At 32.8% G+C, this 23,103-nt stretch overlaps 2 protein-coding genes across 3 annotated transcripts in view; both read right to left on the reverse strand.

Annotated features, from left to right (window-relative positions):
- Positions 1 to 23,103, reverse strand: part of Frl (formin-like protein) — a 268,117-nt gene that overhangs the window by 180,862 nt on the left and 64,152 nt on the right. For both annotated transcript variants that reach the window (XM_072523090.1, XM_072523091.1), the window contains exon 2: positions 8,528 to 8,611. In XM_072523090.1, coding sequence (XP_072379191.1) covers positions 8,528 to 8,611 — 84 coding nt within the window. The remainder of the gene's footprint in view (positions 1 to 8,527; positions 8,612 to 23,103) is intronic.
- Positions 1,091 to 7,679, reverse strand: LOC140434671 (uncharacterized). The gene is made up of 3 exons (XM_072523092.1): positions 7,314 to 7,679; positions 7,083 to 7,186; positions 1,091 to 1,666 (listed from the first exon to the last, which is right to left on the reverse strand). The coding sequence occupies exons 1-3, from the start codon at positions 7,543 to 7,545 to the stop codon at positions 1,169 to 1,171; spliced, it is 834 nt and encodes a 277-aa protein (XP_072379193.1). The 5' UTR covers positions 7,546 to 7,679; the 3' UTR covers positions 1,091 to 1,168.

Raw genomic sequence — 23,103 nt, forward strand, 5'->3', positions numbered from 1 at the left:
TATGTATTTTAATATAGTGTTAGCCTTGCTTGGTTTTGTAAAATTACTAACCATTCGTGATCCACACGTTCCATATGTGACATACTAAATATCGCTTCAATGTTATAAGTTAAGTTTTCTGCAAATAACTGTCTTGAGTATTTTGAGAATATTATTCTTTTTCTGCCAAGTTGACCCATTCTAATTCGTTTAGCTATAATCTGCTCGTAACAATGCCCAAAATTATGAAAACAACTGATTGAGTGACGACAACTAGAAGACACATCAGAAAAAAGTTTTTAAAATTCAGCGATATTCTATTCTCTTCTTCATTGTTTTTCTTAATCCACATATTACAGATATTTGTTGATATCCGTATACATCATTTTAATAATTTAATATTTTTGACGAAGAAGATGTAATAATAATCTTCCTTTATATCGCTAGCGCAGCTTAAAGAGTACAGCACACTAGTCTGCTATTTATTGGGTATACAATATACAAGGAAGATAATAACGTCTGTTCAACCGGCTATTATTATCACTGATTTTAGCCAAAGTACTCATTTTATTCAGGCTGAGTCGACCTGCGGCTTGTAGACTTTAAAAAATATCTAGATGTTTTCGTCGTCGCTGGGTATCGATCCCCGACTTTCTGCGTGATAGTCAGACACTACTGCCTGAACTATTCGGACCGCTAATGAGATTAAAACAGTATTACAATATTTTTTACCTTTTTTCTAATTTCTGGATAGAAATGATCCCTAATTTAGGAAGAAAGGGTAGATAACAATAATTCCACTTTTCGAAAAATCAGATAATAACGAAAAAAACCCGCCGGTCTAAGACTGTGCTAGGGGAGCTCTAAATTAGTAGGACTCGGCTCAAAACAGACTGGGTGAGTAAGTTCTCATCCCCTGTACAGCGCGCTCCAATGGCTAATAGCACCGTCTTGTGAATATATAGAATAGGTGTGAATAAGGTATAACTGACCACCCACGGATCGTCTAAAAAGGAGAGTAATCCCATCACTATTTGTCTAGGCAACGAAATGCAAGTACCAAAAAGGTGTCAAAAGCTAATATAGGTTAATGTAATTAATAAAAGTTCACTTATTGATATAGTTATTTTAATTTATAGATAGTTTTATTATCACAAAATGAAAAAAAACAAGGCATAAAACTATGTACCTAAGATAATTCATTATCAGTGGTTTCTATTTTAAAGCTAGTTGTTGATGTCTCCTGCGAAGGAATATCCTGAAGAGGATCTGTAGAGTTATGTGTGTGTGACATGTATTCAAGTGAAATGGTCGGCAACCTTGATGATGCATTTGATCCAGAAAATATACCCATATCTGCATCGAATATAATATTAGAAATTCCCCTTTTCACATGAGCCAGAGTTTGTTGATCATATTTTCTAAGTTCGTTGGCCAAGTTCAATGCATATGTAAAGAATGGGTCTTTTGAATAATTTGCAGATGATTGAAGTATCTGAAGTGCTTCGTTGATTAATTTGGGATCTACATCTTTCTCAGATGTAACCTTTTGTTTCACCTCATTATTTTTTGTTCTACATTTACTTGATGTTTCAGTAGGCCCATTGTCATCAGTTAATTTAACTCGCTGCTCAGTAGTGGTTGCAGCTAAAGAAGAACTTTGGATACAAGGCTCTTCAGGAAGTTCCTAAAACAACATATAATTAGTGAATTCAACAAATATCGTAAAACGCAATGAGTGTCAGAGGTCTGCACCCTGAAGTTGTTTTAAACAAACGTATCATAATAAATTGTCTTATAATTTAAACCAACTTTGCAGAAAAAATCCTCACCTATAAAACGCAACAATATTTAGACTAGTTAAACAACAATAGTGAGAAAAATTATCAATGACGGTGATGTCCCTTACAAATCCATGGAGGCGATAGTTGTAAATCTATCTCTTGTAGAGATCTTTAGAAAAATCTTTAAGTATAGTATCAATTTATCTTCGCAATAATATATACAGAATGATAATCCAATATCACATAAGATTGTACCAAAAAGATTTTGTGTGAAAGAATATGCCAAACCGGGAAACGAGCCTCACCTATTCTGGGGGGGCACCATTCAAACTAAATTGAAAACGACTTCCCTTTTAATTCGAACATATAAACTAGATGAGTCTTAAATGACTATCAATTAACTGACCTCGAGATTGAATTAAGCAAAATTAAATTTGGCATAAAAGGTCTATCAGAAATACGAAGAAAAGGGGAACATCGTATTAAGCTAAATTCATGAAACACACTATTTCACAAAGGTCACGAGATAGACAACCGGATATGTATGATTCTTGATAAAGAAAACATAAGAAAACATCATTTGTATGATAAAAACCGAAACCAAGAATTCGAATAAGAAACGATCTATAAAATCATCATGAAAAAAGTCGAATCTAAATCAGATAATGAGAAAATCAAATGTACACCGTCAAAGTATTGCCTTGTAAAATCAGAGTAAATAAAGATAATATGACCAAAACAATGGCTAGTAATTTGCAACTGGCTAGCAAAGCGGCAGTAAAAAGGCCCTTAGAACCTGGGGATCATTTTGGTTGGTCAACTACCATAATCAAGGAAATGTCACTCCTACACACAAACCGTGAAAAAATGGAAAGAAGGGCAAGGATGTAGACTTGCCAAGGTAACACTAAGAAACCTCGAAAAGGTTTTTTAACTGGACATTGTCAACTAAGCAAACTGCTCCACACACTGGGGCTAGTAGACACACCTCTATGCAGGAAGTGTGAACGCGAAGACGAAACCGTAGAGCATGTCCTATGTGAATGTCCGGAGTTATAGGCAATTCGAGGGTACGAGTTCGGCGAACCTTGGCCACATATGGGAGATGTCCCCTGGTGACTTGTCTACCTTCCTGGAAAGGGGAGAATGAACAATAAGCTGAGGACGACAGCTCCCTGAGAGGATGCACCATGGATCAATTGTGGCTTAAGTGCTGTGGGACTTAAATTGCCCTCCCTGCTCTACAGATACAGTTATAGTTGAGTCATAGTAGAAACGATAAAGGAAGATGAAGAAATAATTCTTGAAAGATTACAAATAATATATAACTTGTGATAAAACAGATCTTTAGAATTAACGTCCATAAATTTGGTGTCCAATTTGTTCCTATGGCATTTAGAAACGATTTTAGTACATATAAGCGCTTTTTGAATGTTAACATAATAATAATAAAAGTCGAATTAATATAATACACCGCTTAATCTAGCCTTCATATATTTGGTTTTAATTCACCTTTTCAAGTCAACAACATTAATAAAATACAAATTGAAGAAGGAATAAAGCAGGAAGATACAATGTCGCCTAAATTGTTCATCCTGATCTCTCTTTTGGTATATTATTGTTTTGGAAGACAAAAATATCATAACTTTCAATATTGTTCCATCAGAACGAAAAGTTCAACTTTGGGGAAAGATAGAGATGATGGTGACATCAATGTCTGGCATTTTTCTGTTACTATAAAGTATATTAAGCCTTTAAGATGGTCAATTGGGACCACAGAGGAGTAACAATAGAAGGCAAAAAACTTAACCATCTCCGTTCCGCAGATGACATTGTCCTTATCACAGATTATTTAGGAGAAGCCACAGATATGTTAAATGAATTGGACTTTGCATGTTCGAAAGTGGGCCTCAGAATGAATTTGTCCAAAACTAAGTTTATGACAAATATGGTCCCCAATAATCATTTAACTATTCAAAACAAATTGGTAGAACTGGTGGAGAAATATACGTATTTGGGTCACGAAATAAGAATTAGCAAGAATAACCAAACATGCGAAATCCAAAGACGAATTACTTTAGCGTGGGCAGCCGTTGGAAAACTGCGAGACACATTTAGGGCCAACATACCAATTAGCCTCAAAAGAAAAGTATTTGACCAATGCGTATTACCGGTCATGACCTATGGGGCGGAAACTATGACTCTAACCAAGACTACGGCTTCGAAATTGAGAGTGGCACAGAGACGAATGGAACGATCTATACTGGGAGTGACGTTGCAGGACCGACTAAGAAACGAAAATCTGCGAAGAAGGACGAGTATTGCTGATGTTGTGGAACGCATAGCGGAATTTAAATAGAATTGGGCAGGCCATGTAGCGAGAATGCATGACTCACGATGGACAAGTAAAATTACACATTGGAGGCCAAGAGCAGACAAACGTAGTAGAGGAAGACCACCTACACGTTGGGCTGACGACATCAGGCGTATCAAGAAAAATTGGCAACAAAGAGCACAAAATCGCAAAGAAGGGAGTTTAAGGGAGGCCTATGTCCAGTAGTGGACGTGATAAATAAAGGCTGAATGATGATGAAAGTATATTAGTATACTATACAACGATGAAATATCCGAAAATCAGTTTGGAAGATGTAGCAGCTAGAATGACGGCAAGAAATAATATTATTTCCTGGCGACGGTAATCAAAATTGCTCTCAAAGACAGCTAAAACAAAGGTATATACCTAACTAAGTGCAATTCGCCCCATAATAACGTATGGAAGTGAGACGTGGACACTGAACAAGCGTAAAACATTAAAAATTATTAGTCCTAGAACGGAAGATCCTCTGGACGATATTTGGGACTTGCAGTGGCGAGATAAGAGGAGAGTGGAGAGGAAGACATAACCAGAAACTCCAAGCACCCTATGGAGAAGAAAACATAGTAGGGTACGTTGAGGCAAATCGGATAAGATGGGCAGGACATGGACTGAGATCGAATGAAGAAAAACTATATACACTAAATACTATAATACAACTTTTTGGGAAAGGCCCGATGGCAGAAACTCAGTTTGTCGCCCAAGAAAAAGATGGAAAGATGCAGTAACGAGTGATCTACGTAAGATGGAGATCAAACAATGGGAGATTGCTGCATAAGACCGGCAAAAGTGCAATGCAAAACAACAGATGCAATGTTCCGAGCAAGCATTCCTACCATTAGGGTACGGATATACCGAAGATACATGGATGTGTGCCGTCGATCAAAGCAAACCTTCATTTTCTCATGAGATCGCACATACCAAGGATGTTTCACCCGTTCACCCTCGCGACCTATCATCGCGGTTTACAGCGATGTTGATGCGAGAACAAAATAGTTTGTTTTACATCGCGATCGAGCTGTTGATCGCGTGGTAAATTACAAGTTTATTGGTGATTTCAAACCACGTGCCATTCGCCGGAGATACGGATGGTATGATAAATGTACTGAGATATATCAAGACTCATCCTAATATAAGCATAAAATCTGTCTGAGTGGTGTTTCTTAAGCTCTTTAAACAGGTGATGGTATCCTCCTAGATACTGCTTTTTTTTTACTTATAGCATGAGCCGAAAGTTGGTGATTTAAAGAATTACAAATAATCCACTACTTTTCACTTGAAGACATGCATTCACTGTCGTCACTATTATTGCTCATGTACATAATTTTATAATGTAAAAAAGCTAACTTTCCCGGAATACATGTCAGTCACCTTAGAAAATGCAAAGAACATTGAAAGGAAGGTATTTTCGGTATGTTCTACCAGTCATCGATGTAAACCTCGACCGCGATCTCCACCTGCAGAGATCCATGTATCTTCGGTGTGTTCGTACCCTTAGAGTTAACTGCGGAAATTACACCTACTCAAAAGTATCTAACTGAAGGACGGGCTAAAATTACAACCAACCAAGTCAGTAAAAACGAGCTGGAATAATAGATATATTAAAGATAGCTACTTGAAACTATAGAAGATTTGGGTCGGACGGGTTAAAAGCACAACGAACCAAGCAAGTCAGTGATAAAAGAGCTAGAATAATAGATATTAGATGGTGAACTACAATCGCTCTCCTTGCTCACTTCTGTTTCCATTGCCAAAATTCTTACCATCCTTCAATCGCTTCCTTAATTTAGCGTTAAATTTTTGCAGCACGATTTATCCAAGAGCAATTCTGTTTATAGTTTAGTTAGTGTTTATAGTAGGTACTATGGAAAAAACAACAATAACTTCGATAAGTTTTACGTGTACAAATATTTAATCATTTACAGTATATATCCAAGAATCGAACTGATACTTTTATGTTTAATAAACGGGGTCACCTCATCGTGGTTAATATTTTGCTTGGACAATAGACATTGTGATTGATCATCGAGGTGAAAGCATCCTTTTCCTTGAACAAGTAGCGGTAAAAAATATATTCCAAAGATTAAGTAAATATTTCAACAACATTAAAGTGAAGTTGGTATAATTATACACTTTAATGTTTATTCAATATTTTGTTTGAATAGGATTGGGCCAATTGATTGTGATAAAAATTACATGTGTAGCAAATCCATGAACAAAATGTAGCAGGCTTTGGTAACCAATACTAAAAGAAGAAGTCCGCAACAAGAACATACTGACATATAATATACTTAGATAGAGTATTATACACGTTTCGAGGATGATAGAGACATTGATCACAAAATTGATAGGTTTCAGTATAGAAATGCAGAACAATTTACAAAACACTGAAGAACAATACAAGAATCGATACGATGATAATCTACTGTTTTCTCAGTTGCAACGGGAACGGGTCTCTATTGCAACATTCTGTCTATTGGTATTATATTTCTATAGTTATATCAAATATTTACAATTTTTAGGTTATGAATTTTTGTAAATGATTTCCGCATTGCAACTCGAAACCAAACCTTTTATTGCCAAAAATAAAAAAATGTTATTTTTATAGAATCCATTGTGGTAAATAAAATATTCAAAACAATACGTCCAAATTTAAGCAAATTTTATTTGGACATCAATATTAGAATTAGAAGCTGACTATAGTTTATAAAACTCAAGATCTGCTACAAAGTGTTTTTGAATATAACAGATTAGACTAAATACACAATAATTATGCTCTAAAAATTGAATTGTTAAGCAAAGTTGGTTTTTTTCTGAAAAAATTGTTTGCGAAATTTATACCACCCCGCACTTGTAGTTCTAAATCGAATAGTAATATAATAAAATAAATTTTGTTTTAAATGACCTGTTGTGTAACTGTTACTTAATATCAATTAAATACTTACCTCGGTCTTTGATCTGGTGTATTGATTTGGCTCGGGGTAGTCTTTATCGGATAAGAATTCAAAACTTTTGAAAGCAAACCACTTTGGTTCATAATCTTCACCAACTGCAGCAAAATAAAAAAAAATAGTAAAATTACGTCTTACATTTTGATTATTACTAGTACCTAATTTTTTTAAGTCAACATAAAAAATTAGTTTGCAAACTTTTAACTAAAAAAATATTCTACATACCTGCCCCAGTGAGTTTTTTCTTTCTTTCTCTCGATTTTTCACTCCTAAACGATCCCATTAGAGTTCTCATTTTAGTTTTTAGCGTATTGACCGATTGTCCCATTATAATACTCATTTCCCTCCATGCAAGATCTCTTCTGTGCTTTTTAAAATACCCTTTGTCTCTGGCATCCCACAATAATCGGTTTTTTCGGTAGAGCTCGATAAGACGAAGACATTCTTCCTGATTCATTTTTAAGAGCAATACAACGAGGCAAAGTTACACCTAAACAAGCAACGCGAGACTGATGCGCACCGCGCGCCCGAAAACCCAATACCCCTCCGCTCATGTCGAAGCGTTCGCGTGACACCAGTTTCAAGGTATGTGTATTCTCGGCGGAAAGACTACTAGTTTCGCGCTACAGTTGTACGAGTACGCAGTGTTGCCGTAGCTACTGATTTATCGTCAAAACCAAAATTTAAAACTACATGTTTTTAAACTACATGTATTTTAAAATGTATTTGTAAGATATACTAAATTTTAGTCCTTCTTTAATTCATATATCCCCTTTTCTTCGTGGTAACTTTGTAAATAAATTTATCGATTCAATTACTGTTATATACAATAAATTATTCTAAAATAATATAGTATAAACATTGCCTTAACGAAATATTGTCAAGAGTTAAACTTGTTAAAGTCTCCCCTCCTTTTGAAGTAACAGATTTTTATTTAACTGAACTAAATTATCTGTACATATTTTTTATGTTTTAGTAACATAATCACTAGAGATTTCAGAAAGGCGCCATTTATAAATGAAATCAAATGACATCAAATAATATTGATGTCATTTGGTGGATCAATAATGGTGCCTATTCGACATTAATAATGTCGCTACTAAATCATCATAAAAACTAGGACAGATCCCTTAGTTCAGTTACCGATAAATTTTATTAATTTTAATTTTATAGTTTAGAAAATTAGAGGCAGATCAAAAATCTTGAAATACTAAAAATTGGATAAAGGTTGGCTTAAAAAAATTAATAAGTGCTTAAAATATCTTCACTCAATTTACATTTATAATTTGTGAAAGGGTTGGATTGCCAACCGGTGTAATTTAAGTTAAATTCCACAACGGACTCTAATCATGATTTTTCTCGATGACTTAGAATAACTTTGTCTAATTCCAAGGCATTAATTTAATTATACTTAAATAATTTCTATAAAAAGTGCTTACCTGATCACAGATAATGTCCCATTTTTTATCGTAGTCGTAGCTTTTGAGTAGTTTTGCTTTGTCTGGAGGTAAGTCCATGGAAGCCTGTAACAAAATATGGATTTATGAGTATAAATTACTTTCTATTATAGAATATTTATTTGTGTTTTAGATAACAGCATTGATAGAAACCCATACGTAAGATAGTCAAAATATTTCCCTCTCGCAGTTATAGACTTAGTTGTGAAATACATGTAGTTTTTCTTCTTCTTTCATGTTCAGGTTATCACTCTACCTTCTCTTGTTTTCCTATCTTTTTCAGCCATTTGTTTACGTTCTCTATTATCTTAGCCTGAGAAGTCTATTATGTGGCCTTCATTAATGATTTAATACATTGTTTTCATCAATCATCTCGTTTTTTTTGGTATCGGGTCTTGAATCTATGTAAGTATAGGTGATAATCGGTCCACTGCAGCTTTATAAAACTTTGCTCATAATCTTTTTTATTGCGCCTTACTTTGTATGTTTATTACAACTCGGTAATCGAATGGTATTACTTATTTGTTCTCTAAAACTCTTCTAATCTTGCAAAAACAAATTTCTGAAATTCGATTTATAAAGGCAGCAAACTCTACAATATAAAATATGCGTCATAATACTCTGTCTTATTTACATAGAATTACATAAATTGTTTTCTGTAAGAGAATATAGCCTTGGCGAAGGTAATGAGAGAGAAGACAGATCAATTAAATTTTGTCAAAATGAAAATTTAGTTGTAACAAACAGATGGTTGAGATTACCAAAACGAAGATTACATACATGAACATCTGATGGAGATACAGTGAGAAACAGTGAGACAAAAATTAACTGGCTATTTAATATGTGACCAGAGAAATTTTAAAACAAACTAAAACTGTGAAACAGATGAAATAGTTTCCATGGTGATGAGAAGGGAATATAAAAATCAAGCTACGAATAAGTAAAAACAAAAAATAAGGAAATAAAAAACAAAATGAAGAAGCAGCTAGAAAAATGAATGGGTGAAAGAGCATTGAAAGGAAATGCAGGCATATGAGAAAAAATACGATAGCTTTAAAATATACAGAAAAGTGAAAGAGATAAGTACCACTACCATAAATGATATTGGGAAACTAATACCAAATAAAATATAAAAACATGGGGTAAAATACATTTTGCAATTATTCGATGATAATCTCGTAACGAGATCATACACGGGGGACCAGAAATTTTATAGTCGGTTGCTTCTGTAATATAATAAACTAAAGTAAGAAAATATGTAGGGCTCGACGAACTACCTATGGAGTTGATAAAGCTAATTAATGATGATTCACTAGATACATTAGTCCAACTTTAGAAGCATATATAGGCGAATTTTTTTTGCATTTCTACCGCACGAAACCTTTTTATTCGATTCTACATATTTATTCAAATTCAAATTGGGTCGGAAATTGTTATTAACAAATAAATTATAACAAAAAAGCAATTTCCTAATCACTGATTTTTGGGATTTTTTTTTTCTAAAAAGCTACTACATGAATTGCAATTCTGTAAAAATATTTATAATCTTTAAACCTACCAGTACAAGTAAGAATATTTTGACAAAGATAAATAGATTCTATCTTGGTGAAAACATGGAACCACATATTTCGAATATGCATTTCAAAAAATCTGTCACTAAGCGTGTACGGCTGTAGAGTGAGAGTCGCGCGGCGCGTAGAAATCTTTGTTTAAATTTAAAACTATGTAAGTATTTAGCAAGATAGAAACCTCTTATCCGTGATACGTGAAGGTTTAAAGATTACAAAGCTTTTTGTAGAATTGCTATTCATTTATTAGTTTAAAAAAAATCGCAAAAAACAGTAATTAAGGCATTTTTTCAACAAAAAATAACTCGAACAGGAAGAGTTTTTCGGAAAATTACCAAGAGAGAAAAGGTATTTATTTCGATGAGATACACCTGTTGTTTTGTTATAAGTATTTGTTAATAACAATTTCCGACCGAATTTGAATAAATATGTAGAATCGAATAAAAAGGTTTCGTGCGGTAGGAACTAGGAATGCAAAAAAAAAATTAGTCGGTATATTCTGTTTCTAAGCGTCTTTGTAGGGGTAAAAGCTCGCCTAATATATATGCGAAGAACATAATACCTAAATAGTGGCTGATATCAACGTTTATTCCAATATCGATATATGAACACTGCTAAAGAATACTCAGAATATCGAACGATTCTCCTAATGAATTACGTACTAAACACTTTTTTAAAAGTTATTCAGAACCGGATCTGTAAAAAACTACATCTAGAAATAAATGAATAGAAAAATTAGGACCACATAAGATGCAGTAGACAATATAATTGTCGCATGGTTAACAAAATATGTACGTAGAGCCAGCGAAAGAGATAAGATGCCGTATAGAGCCTTATGGAGTCATTGCCGTACAAGCCATCTTCTTGAAAATAAAAAAGTTACTTATAACATTGGAATTAAAAACAAGCGATATATTCTCCCCATTATTGTATGTATGGTGTTGAAGAATGGACGTTGAAAAATCAGACGTATATAAATTATAAGTGTTCGCAAGATGTGCTATCGTAGAACGTTACGTATATCATGGATAGACCGTATTACAAATGAAGATGTGTTGCGAAAACTCAACAAAGAACAGGAAATAATATGTGTATAAATAATACCTGGGCAACTACTGGAGAAATAAAGGGCAATTGCAGTATTGAAGGAAGGAAAATAGTTTAGCTTACACATTTAAGGAAGTGGTTTAATGTGAGTTCCACTCAATCATATATTATATCATTTGGTTATCCATTTTCAGCTTACATCTGATTTATAATTTTATATATCACCTATGTGTAACATATTTAAGATTTAAAAATACTTAACCAATTATTTAAGTGCCCGAGAAGCAGAAAAACGGGATAAGAAAATTTTACTCAATGTGAAATACTAAAAATTCTAAATATAATAACACCATAAACTAGATATGCATATAATAAAGGAAGGCGTTCGGTCCACTATGTACTTTGACAACATTGTTAATCAGATCTATTGATAAAATTATTTTCTAATCGGAAGATAAAAAATTAATTTTGGTTCAATCAGTTCAAAATATTGCTTATTACAAGATATATAATCAACGGAAGGAAATAATTAAAATATGTCAACACACTAAATTGAAAATGTTGATTGCTTTTGAATCTGATAATCATCGATTTTAAGAGAATTTTGTAGCATCTATAAGAAGACATATATAGGGGGTGGAAACAACTTATGGAATATAACTATTTTTTTATTTATTTCACGTATTTAAGTGTACGCTGTTCGAACAAAAATATAAATATACAGTATGATTCACGTGAGGTACTGCTAAGACTATTATTTATGGAACACTCTGTATAATTTTATCTTTTTTAAAACTCCTTAAGAAATTAAAATCAACGAACTTTAACAGTTATGGTCTGCGTAGGCGTCCACCGTACATCGTCTTGTCAGGTGAGATGTTAAATATTCTGGATTAAATAATTCTGTTTTTAGCAGCATTGCGAAGCATTTCATAGCTGTGGATTCCTGTCCATTGTCGAATATTGCGCAGCCATGACATTTTTTTACGTTCGAGACCTCTCCTACCCTCTATTTTCCCTTCGAGTATCAGTTGCTGAAAAGTGTATCGTTCTCCTCGTATAATGTGCCCCAAGTATGCAGTCTTCTTACTTTTTACATAATTAAAAAGTTCCCTATCCTGTAAGCCCGCTCTTCTGAGTACTTCCTCATTCTGACCCTGTCCGTCCATGATATTCTGAGCATTCGACGCAGGCACCACATTTCGAACACTTCAAGTTTGTTAATGGAACTGGCCTTTAACGTCCATGCTTCCATTCCGTACAGGAGAACAGGCCACACGTAACACTTAAGCATCTTGTATCGGAGGTTGAAGTCCAATTTGCGATCAGTCAGAAACTTACGAAGCCTCAAAAAAGCATTTCTGGCTTGTTCAACTCTGCTCTTTATTTCATTCTCGGGGTCCCAACCCTCATTCAGCAAACATCCCAAGTATTTGACGAGTAATACTAGGGAAACAAATAATTAAAAATATTAATTTTGTGCTCTGAATATGTTTAATAATGTAAGAAAAAGCACAAAATTTAAATATCAACACAAAAATGGGAAAGGTACTACGAGGAATTATTAACAAAAAATAGGGATAAATTTTTAACACAATCGCCAACGGAAGTAAACATTGAGAGTGAAGAAATAACGGTAAAAGTTATAGAAGTACAAAAAGCTATCTATAACAGAACTGGAAAAAGATATAGATCTCCAGGACCACGAGATATCCCTGTTGAACTGATAAAATGTGGAACACACAATCTTTTTGAAGCTCTCACTAGATGCATAAATCAATACTTAAATTGCACTCCCGTGCCCAACAAATAGAAAAATGATTATATCTATTCATAAAAAAGGATATAAACTGTGTAAACTGTTCAGCCGTGCGTACGGACGATTAATTATAGACCTCATTGAGAAGGAGCACGAAGAACAAGAGGAAGAAGAACAAGCCGTCTTTCGTAAAGAAAGAACTTGTAAGGACAATATATTTCTACTTGAAACAACTTATAGAAAAAAGAGTTAAGCACAAATACCTTATGTTTGTTGACTTACAAAAGGCTTATGATACCGTTCGTATAACAAAGTTCTGAAACGTATTACTAAAAACTAACAGCGTTGCTCGAATAAAAGCGTTACGGAATTGGTATGAAGGAACATCGCAAATTAAAAATGAAAATGGATTATCACAGAGATTCCTTGTTAATAAAAGTATACGTCAAGGATGCTGTATTTCGCCAACCTTGTTTAAGATATATGTTACGAATGCATTGAATATAGAGATATCGGTGTAAATCTTAAAGAAATGGGTTTATATACCTTACAGTTTACTGATAAGGAGGTCACCATAGCGAATGATAAAGATGATCTGCAATAATATGACAAGGAAACTTTTGAGACGAATATAAAAAGTGAGGGTTGAAAATTAACACAGTACAACCCAAGTTCTGCCAATAGAAACCGAGAAAACGAAAATCACAGAAGATAATAATACAATTATGCCCTGTGACCATGGAACGGTTTTCGATTCAACAGGGAAAGACGATTAAGAAATAGAAATGCTGTCTGAACAGTATACTCTGGAGTCAAGAAATAAGGAAAACATAAAATACAAGACTCCGGAAAAATATTATCAAATAGAAGGAATAACAATGATCCAATGTCATGGACATTAGGCATCGATCAACGTCGCAAGATATATATATATATATATATATATATATATATATATATATATATATATTTATTCTTGTAATAGTATTAATCTTTGAAGCTGGTAATGTGTTAAGGACCTGCGATTTTTTATACACTCATTGACACGCATAGTTCTGATGAGGTGGTCGATATCCTGTTGTCCTGTTGGGATATCTCATTCCATGCTACTGCAACTTCGTAAGTAAGAGCTGCTATAGTCGGTGGGGGCGTTGCAAATTCAAGGGCCTGCGACCTATCATGTTCCGGATATGTTCAATTCGAGACAGAACAGACGATCGTGGTGGTCAAGGTAAATAGTGGATGTGATGTTGATCCACGAAGGCTAAAGATTGTCGGGCAATATGTGGTCTGGCATTGCCTTGCTGAAAAATGGGGTCTTGGATAGTGTTTAGGAATAGAATTAGATGAGGCTCCACTACTTCCTGAATATAGCGTCAGGCTATCATATTGTCTGTGATGAAAATTAGTGGTGATCTGCTACCATAAGCAATATTACCCCATACTCACGGTGTCGTGAACGTCAAATTGTGGGTCACGTCTTTAACCACGTCGCCTTCACACTCTTATCTGACCATTGTATATCCGCAGGCAGAAGCGGGATTCGTCATTAAAGACCACCTAATTCCATTCCCGGTTCACCAGAATTCTTTCCCTACATCAGAGCAAACGGTTACGACGATGTTCATCTGTGAGAGGTGCGGCGTAGGTCTTTACGTAGAGCGTTTCAAAAGTTTTTACGCTGGTTAAAGTTAAATGTTTTTTTCTTTTTTCATTTGCACTACTGAGATCCTACTGGTTTCTAATATATCTATATGGACCTATCTCTCAGTAACAAGCAGCTAGTCATATTTTTGTTCTAAATTAGTGTTAAGGAGTTTTTATAATTTTTTTTAAATTATACAAATTTTCAATTTTCCTGATTTCTCATGATAAATAGTACTTTTCAGCGAATTCTACGTCAAGTCGATACAAACGGCAGTACCATTTAAGTATATATGTGCAATTTTAATTTTCCACCTGGTATTGCAGAGGAAGTTAAAGTATTCAAGCGCACAAAACTCAATTCTAAAAAACATTCTTTTCTGGGAATTTATTCGTCATTAATTAACAAGTTCACTAATACCATTTGAATTAAGAGACAAAAGTTAATTAACTGATTCATTAACTATGTTAGCTTAATCTAATTGGAATAACTGTCCAAAGATCTGTCCTAAAAACTACAAAAATAACTTATTAATTTTGCCTCGTCCATGAGTTAGTTACGTAATAATTTAGTTGTTTTCACAAATTTGTCGCTACTACTTAATTATCCAATTTGTCAAAACAATTCTGTGACTTGCACGGGATGTTTAAGCAGCAATTTGTTATATTTTATTGAGGTTTTATAATGGCACTGAAATAGTAGTTACCTTAATCTTCATATGAAAATGGACGGCAATTAATTACATTATTAAGATTTAGCAATGGAATCTAGAACATTAGCGAAAAAAAATCAGCAGAGAAAATTTATAGAAGAACTATTCATATCGCAGCAATAATGCCAGTATAAATAGGTAAACAAAAGGAATTCTAGATAAATGACATCTGCTTTTTTTTAAATCTTTTTAAAATCGTTAAACTTGGCTTTCTTTACCGTTGCTGTCAAATGTTGGAAAGAAGAAAAATCTTTGTCATCAAATATAGTTTATCCATACTTCTTGTTATTCTTTTGTATACAGGACTGTCCCATTATTTTGATTTACAAGTTTTTAATATGTTGGGATTTGCTGTTATTTCCTTAATTCGTTTGTGGATACTGAATGTTTTTTGTACTATTCCTCTATTTTCTCTAGCATCCGGACTTTCACCACTGTTTCATTAAATCTTGAGTATACCGTTTCTTGCTATTTATTTTTGTTAATTTGATAACAGTTGACTGATATTTACTTTGCAATTATTTTAAAAGCCTATCTTATTAGAGAATATACCTATAATTCAGGTAATACGATTAATTTGTATATAAAGAGAGAATTGAAAATAAAAAATCGAGATATCAGAATGTGTCACTAGTATTATTCGACATTGCATTACCAGTGTAAAGTGTCTTAATTTGCACACATTTATTTAAGTGGATAGTGGTAAGTGGTACGTGTAACAGTGTAAAAGGACATTATTTACCTTGTTAATACAATTTTTAAAGTAAGTTTTTTCCATTTTTTAAATCAAGATAATTTGTGGTTTACTTTTAAAGTGTTAGATTTAATATGAGCGGGTAGCTCAATGCTTAACTCGACTTATGAGGTATATTGTGGCTCAACCCTAGGTTTAACTTGTCCCTTTAGCCAAGCCATTTTAAGAAAGTCTTAGTGACAGCTAACGGGTGCCACTTGTACAAGGCGTAGGACTCGAGTCAATAATGCTCAAATGTATGAAGCATTATACTATCCAACCCTGGGGAGTTGCACAGAACATTCCACCATCTTATCATCAACATGACAGAATTTGCAATTCACACTTTCTGTCAGTCTTATTCATGTGCCGATTGAAAATCTCTCCCTCCCTCTCTCTATCTCTTTCTATCTCTCTCTTTATCTCTTTCTATCTCTCTCCTTCTCTTCAATCCTGATCCCCGGAGGGTCATCGTGATGTCGTGTATTGTCGGTTTCCAAAGATCTCTGTCTCTGGTCATTTCTTTTAACTCGTGCATACGTAGTTTGCATATTCCTGTAGGTAATTTGATCGATCCATCTTGTTGGAGATCTTTCTCGTGATCTTCGGCCTTCTAATGTTCCTTGGATAATAAGTGTTTCCATTTTTTTCTATGCCTGCTCTCATATCATGTCCAAAGTATTTTAATTGCTGGAGATGGACTTTGCTGGATAGCCGTTTGTTGACTTTTAGCTCATTTAAAATTGAACTGTTTGTCCTGTCGTCCACGAAATTCGTAACATTCTTTAATAGAACATTTCAGTGGGGTATATCTTTCTTCTTTACGTTTGTTGTAGGATCCAAGATTCAAATCCGGATGTCAGTATTGGGAACATTAAGAAGTTGATCAACCTCATTTTTAGAGTTCATGAAATTTGAGAAGTCCTTCCATATTTTGGCCATTTTTCCTACGGCAACTTTTGCTAGATCACATCTACGTTTTATTTTTTCCTGTAGTGACCCTTTGTTTGTGATCAATTATCCCAGATATAAATATGAGGTCACAACCTCAAACCAGTCAATCGTGATTATGTGTGTATGATTGTTACGTAGTCTATCCACTATCATGATCTTTGTCTTTGATATGTTTAACTGCAGACTAAATATTTGACTTTCATTTTCAACCAGTCGTATGAGATTAATTAACTCTTCTTGACTATTTGCGAAAAGTGCTGTGTCGTCTGACCTTTGCCCCATTAAGATGCCGTTTTCCCGTCCTTCAGGACTTCAGGCCTTCCTTGTGGAGAAAATATATATACCCTTGTCTGACACCTTGTTCTGGATGGAATTCGTTTGAGAGTGTGTCAAGCTGTCAAGCACTTAGTGTGTTCTTATGGTTCAGTTATAAGCGAAATTAAGTGTTGTGGTACGCCTACTTCTTTTAGTATCTGTCATAAGTGTTGCCATTTGACCCTATCGAACGCTTTGCGATAATCTATAAAACAAACGCATTGAAAATAATAAAATAATAAAGGTACAAAATAAGATACTGAAATTTAAAGTTTAAAGTGTAATTTAGCACATTTTTTTTGTCTAACTAGGTCGCAAATCAAGCAAATTTTAAGTTATAGCTTAATTTTAACTTATATTTTCACGACAAATCAACTTTAATATTATTTTGAAATTCCACAATATGCTTTGATACCACATTATCTTCACTATTTACCACAGGATTATATATTAGATTTCATGATAAGTTGTGTAAAATTCTCGAGGATCCAAGTTCATATAATATGGATTCTTTTAAAAATAATGAAGATAGTTGTCTGATGGACACGTCTTCCGAAAAAAGTTTATTAAAATATATACATATACTACTTCTATTTGAGTAATGTTCATTTATAGTAAATGAAATCTTGTCTGTAAGATCTTTAAGCTATAATTTAATTTGTTAACAGTTCAATTTCTTGCTGACATTCATATCCTTTCAAAATGTGTTCACATCCTTATTAGGTAATAATGATTAAGATTTTATTTTTAACAAGTGCATGTTCGTTAATAGTAACAGCATAGCGTACCATTTTTATAATCAGCTCTGGCAAAATTTCTAAAACAAATTGATGATTCTTTTAATATAGTATTCCTTTAATTTTATAGAATTTTTACGTGACAATTAGTAAACGTTTTGCGTTAACTCGCTCCTTTACAAGATAACCGAATTGACTATAGATTATATAGTAGAACACATATGTAGCAATGCCACAGCTAGAAACTAGAAGAAAGTATAACAAAGTGTAACTTATAAAACATAACAATGCAAAGAAATTGTTAAGATTACATCAGACAGCAGAAATAAAAAGACGAATAAGATTCCCCCGATAAACTCTTAGGTAGGAATGGCCTAAATAAACTTCATACTAAAAAACAAAAGATACCCACATACCCCTAAAACGAGAATATTTAATGCATACTTCTCGTATACCTGTTTCCACTTTATATTTCGCAAGTCGGAGCGATTACAAAAGTAAATATTAATTATAAAATTATTAAATCGTAAATGTATATAAGATTTGCAGATCGAAAAAGAAACAAATGGATCAGAGAAGTGAACAAATTGGAAGATGTTACATTGCTAGAGAAAGATTTAAATGTAAATTCGCAAGCCCTACCATTCTAACAAAATGATGAAAGATGGACTTCATTATCACCATTTTCCTGTATCTCAAGTACTCCATTCATGGATATGATACTCTGTCAGACTGATTAAGTTTTCTGCCCATGTCAATTTTAAGGTAGCTATGCAATTTACTATGAATGTATGATCTTTTTTTGCATAGTGGACACGCTTTTACACAGAGAACTGGTACACTAACATCCATTGATCTATTGTTATGATTCATGAGCTGTTTTTGCTATATTTTTTTGATGATGGTGTCCAGGATTTGTCTTATTCTTTCATTTGTTACGTGTGTCATTGTCGATTGACCTGCTGCACGATAAGGTGTATTAAAAAAAACTAAACGTTTAATGTTCATGGTTCCTGAGTTAAGCTTTTGCTTCACTTCCATCTTTACAGAGCTACATATCTTCTCCAAATTTTGACCAACAAAACTCTCATACCTGTTTAAGTATGTTTGTGAAATTGTGCTCCTTGTTCCAATATATATATATATATATATATATATATATGTATAAGTATATATATATATAATATATATATATATATATATATATATATATGTATAAGTATATATATATATATATATATATATATATATATATATATATATACATATGCTTTCTGTGGGTTTCCGGGTTTGGCTTAATAATTTTGGTTTTGAGAAGAACCATTATTTTGACGACGTTTGGGCAAGGTCACACTTGCCATTGTCAAGTCATGTATAACGCTTCTTGCCGATGCTTGAAGTCGACTGACTCTCATTTACATTAATTACATTAATTACTCAATTACATTGATTAAAAATTTTGTTTTTGTTACATACATATGTATATTGTAAATTTAAATTATATAAAATATACTTATGGACAGGTTCTCAAATGTCTATTAAATTAATAACTGATTAAAATTCAAAACAAACCAATGAGAGTTCCTAAAAACTAACCGTAGTTTATTTATCGATTCCTCATTGGCTCATTATGAACATTAATCGGTGATTAATGTAATCGGGATTCGAGGAACTGTTTGTTTTCCAAAATATCTTATAAATATCGTATAAATATTACATTTTGGATATATATCTGATATATATACATACATATATATATATATATATATATATATATATATATATATATATATATATATATATATATATATATTGTGACGATTGGGGTTTATAGAAAATAATTTATAAGTTATATACTACATAATATTAGATATAAAAAAGTATTTGATTATTTTAAGAAGTTATATACTAGAGAATTTAAAAAAAATATATTTATGTGAGGGCATTTTTAAGAAATTAGCATATAATAATTGTAAAAAGTTGTATTTTAATGTTGTAAATATATTTAAGTGAGCCATGTGCCTAGGCAACCAACTATACTCTCCAAGTGACATTTTAGAATTATTGGGAATATAAAGTGGGGTTATAATAATATATTGTTTGAAATGTGTATTTTATTAAATTAGAGTGTTAGTTACTAATTTGAATGTTTATTCTGATCTGAAAAGCCTAAATGTCAACAAAATTATCAATGGAACATTAACGAATTCTCCAGAGTGCAGAGTGTGACCATTGTTTACGGTCGAACATTCTGGAATAATGATTATGTCGGTGGATGGAACAGATATTTTTTTTCGAGAACATCCATATCGAAGAAATAGAACTGAATGGAACATGATCTCTTACCAGATGATTCTAGAGGATCCAAAAAGATATAAATACCCGTGATTTGGATTCAAAGGGCAGTTTTTAGTCAGAAGTCAGGCCAGTTTATTATGAAAGTTAGTAGAAGATAGACACAATTAATTAGTGAAGTCAATTGTTCACAGTTTTAGTAAGTCAGTCAAGCAGTTTAATAAGAAATATGAAAGTTAGTTGGAGATAGTCCAATTGTTTAATATAGTGAGTTAAATGAAGATTAAAAATTATGCATATATTTAATGCACATTTATAATTATACACAAATAATTATTGAAGATTATAAAAGTATATTAGAAGAATATTGGATGGACATTGGAAGGAATTAAAATTATATTATGATTGGAGATTAGTATAAATCAACTTATAATAATTGGATATTGGTATATTGAAAAGAAGAATAAATATAAATGGTGTTTGCTGGTTTGCTTGATGGTGTATAAATGCTGGTGAAGAAAACTATATCTTAAATTGGTAGAAGCTGATAATTGAAAAAAGTAATTTCACAAAAACAAGGATAACCGAAGTACGAAGACATTCAGTGGTGATTAGAATATATATAGTGGAAAACAGTTCATTTAGGCATTCAGTGAAAGAAAGGTACAAAATTTTGTTAATATAATTTAGTTAGTGTCATAACAATTTCAATTTTGAAGATAGTTTGTTTAAATTTAACATTGTCTATAGAATTTAATTAGTTTTATAAGAACATCAATTTAAAGATAGTTTATTTTAAATTTACATTGGCTAGGTTAGATATATATATGTGTGTTTCATAATAGTTATAATAAAGATAATTTAAAAAAGTACTTACAAGCTAATTCTTTGAGAACCGCGATAAAAACCCTATATATTATATTATTAAAAATACTCATTGCTCATCATTCAAACAAAAAACACATCATAACAATATAAATATATATATATATATATATATATATATATATATATATATATATATATATATATATATATATATATATATATATATCGGATATATCATATATATCAGATATTTTAATATTTATAAAATTATGGAAGTTTTGTGCCCTGTTTAAAATGCTGTTTACTGGACAACGAAAGTTCTTAAAATAGTGCATTTTTGGCCTTAAATTGTTAGTAATTTATAAAGTCCACCGAACACATTGCAGGCAACATTTGTGTTATCGAGGACCACAAAACTCAAAAAAATTTTCAGATACCTGGCTGGGACGTCCACAACAGGTTACTTTTTTACCTTATTTCTCTGGACTATATGGAAACCAACGATGTGGTGCTTCGGTCATCTACATCAAGGTAAGTCAACAGAACATATCTGTGACTGAGGTGAGTAAGCACATAAGTCAAATTTTCCGATTTTTTTTTTTTTATAAAAATGTGTAGGTGATTTGTAATACTATCATCGGCTCTAAGCACTTTAGTCTACTATGCATTTTTACAGCTGATATTGCGAAGTGTGCATAATAACCATACTGAGAAAATACCGACTTGAGTTTGTGAATAAACACTTAAGTCGACTTATGTGAAGGGAGCCAGTTGGAACTTGCTGTCTCTTGTCGTCCCGTCGGTGACTTATGTTACTAGGCGCTAATGAAACATTACATGCAGAAAATAATTTAGCCTAAAACAGTTCAGTTTGGTTTGATATTGCGAATAACACATGTCCAGAAGTTTTTTGTTTAAAGTGTCTGTTAATGATGAGTTGATAGCAGATACATTCCTAAAAGCAATTCTGTTTTGATGACAAAATAATAATACTACAAGCAATTTTACTTAGAGCGTAAAAATCACGTCAACAGCTGCAAAAACCACCGGACACAAGAAAAGCTAGAGAATTACGAAAAAAAAGTAATTCGGGAAGTCGTATATTACAAAAAATGGTAAAATAATTCCAGAAAGACCATTTCAACCTCTGCCACTATACCCAGCAACGTGCAAAACAAAAATCACTGAAAATCAGCTGAAAGAATTTTTTCCTGAATATTGGAGTTTGGGCAGTTACGACAAGAGAGTAGCTTATATAGCCAGTCTTTTCACCAAACATGACAAAAAATCGCAGAGGCCTCATACAGACGATCCAGACAAAGAAAAATTTCTCCTCAAAACCTACAAATATTTTTTATGAATAAATGGTAGCCATATTTCTGTTTGCCGTAAATGCTTTCTTGTAACTTTCAATGAAACAGACAATTTCATAAAAGTTATCGTTGTAATAAAAAGAGTATAACCTGCTGACACAAAGACTGATTCTGCCCAATGAAAGAATATTCCACCAAACAAGTGGTCTGAAGAAAATTAGAAGAACTCGGTAAGCATATTTTGAGTTTCCTGAGTTACGAAAGCCACTACTCACGCGTTCCAAACAAATAAAAGGTTTCTACCATCACATTTGACCCTAGAAGCAATGTATTCCCTGTACAAGAAATCATACCAAAACTTTGTGTCGTATCTTTTCGCTGGCATGACGTGCAATGGCTAACTTATATAAAATGGGATAATGAGAAAATATTTTTCAAAAAATCCTTAAATACAGAGAAGCCATTTAAGGATATTTCTTTTATTAGACGAAATGGGTTCGGAAATTTAGTTCCCCCGTTGAAATATAAGGCGGATGTGCCAATAAATAAATAAAAAAAGAAGGATCTTCTTGATTTGCTTCCCTTAATCCCTACAACTTTTCATGGGTTCTATGAAAATCTTTTATCAATCGAAACAGCGTTGCTGGACTAT

The sequence above is a fragment of the Diabrotica undecimpunctata genome, chromosome 2 (genome assembly GCF_040954645.1).
Source record: "Diabrotica undecimpunctata isolate CICGRU chromosome 2, icDiaUnde3, whole genome shotgun sequence".
Classification (NCBI taxonomy): Eukaryota; Metazoa; Arthropoda; class Insecta; order Coleoptera; family Chrysomelidae; genus Diabrotica; species Diabrotica undecimpunctata.

Bases quoted from the DNA above. Each gene is read 5' to 3' on its own strand.
- LOC140434671 (XM_072523092.1), bottom strand. From the start codon at position 7,545: ATGAATCAGGAAGAATGTCTTCGTCTTATCGAGCTCTACCGAAAAAAC. The intron at 7,187-7,313 runs GTATGTAGAATA...ATTTTGCTGCAG, and splicing joins GAAAAAACTCACTGGGGCAG to TTGGTGAAGATTATGAACCA. The intron at 1,667-7,082 runs GTAAGTATTTAA...ATGTTGTTTTAG, and splicing joins ACACCAGATCAAAGACCGAG to GAACTTCCTGAAGAGCCTTG.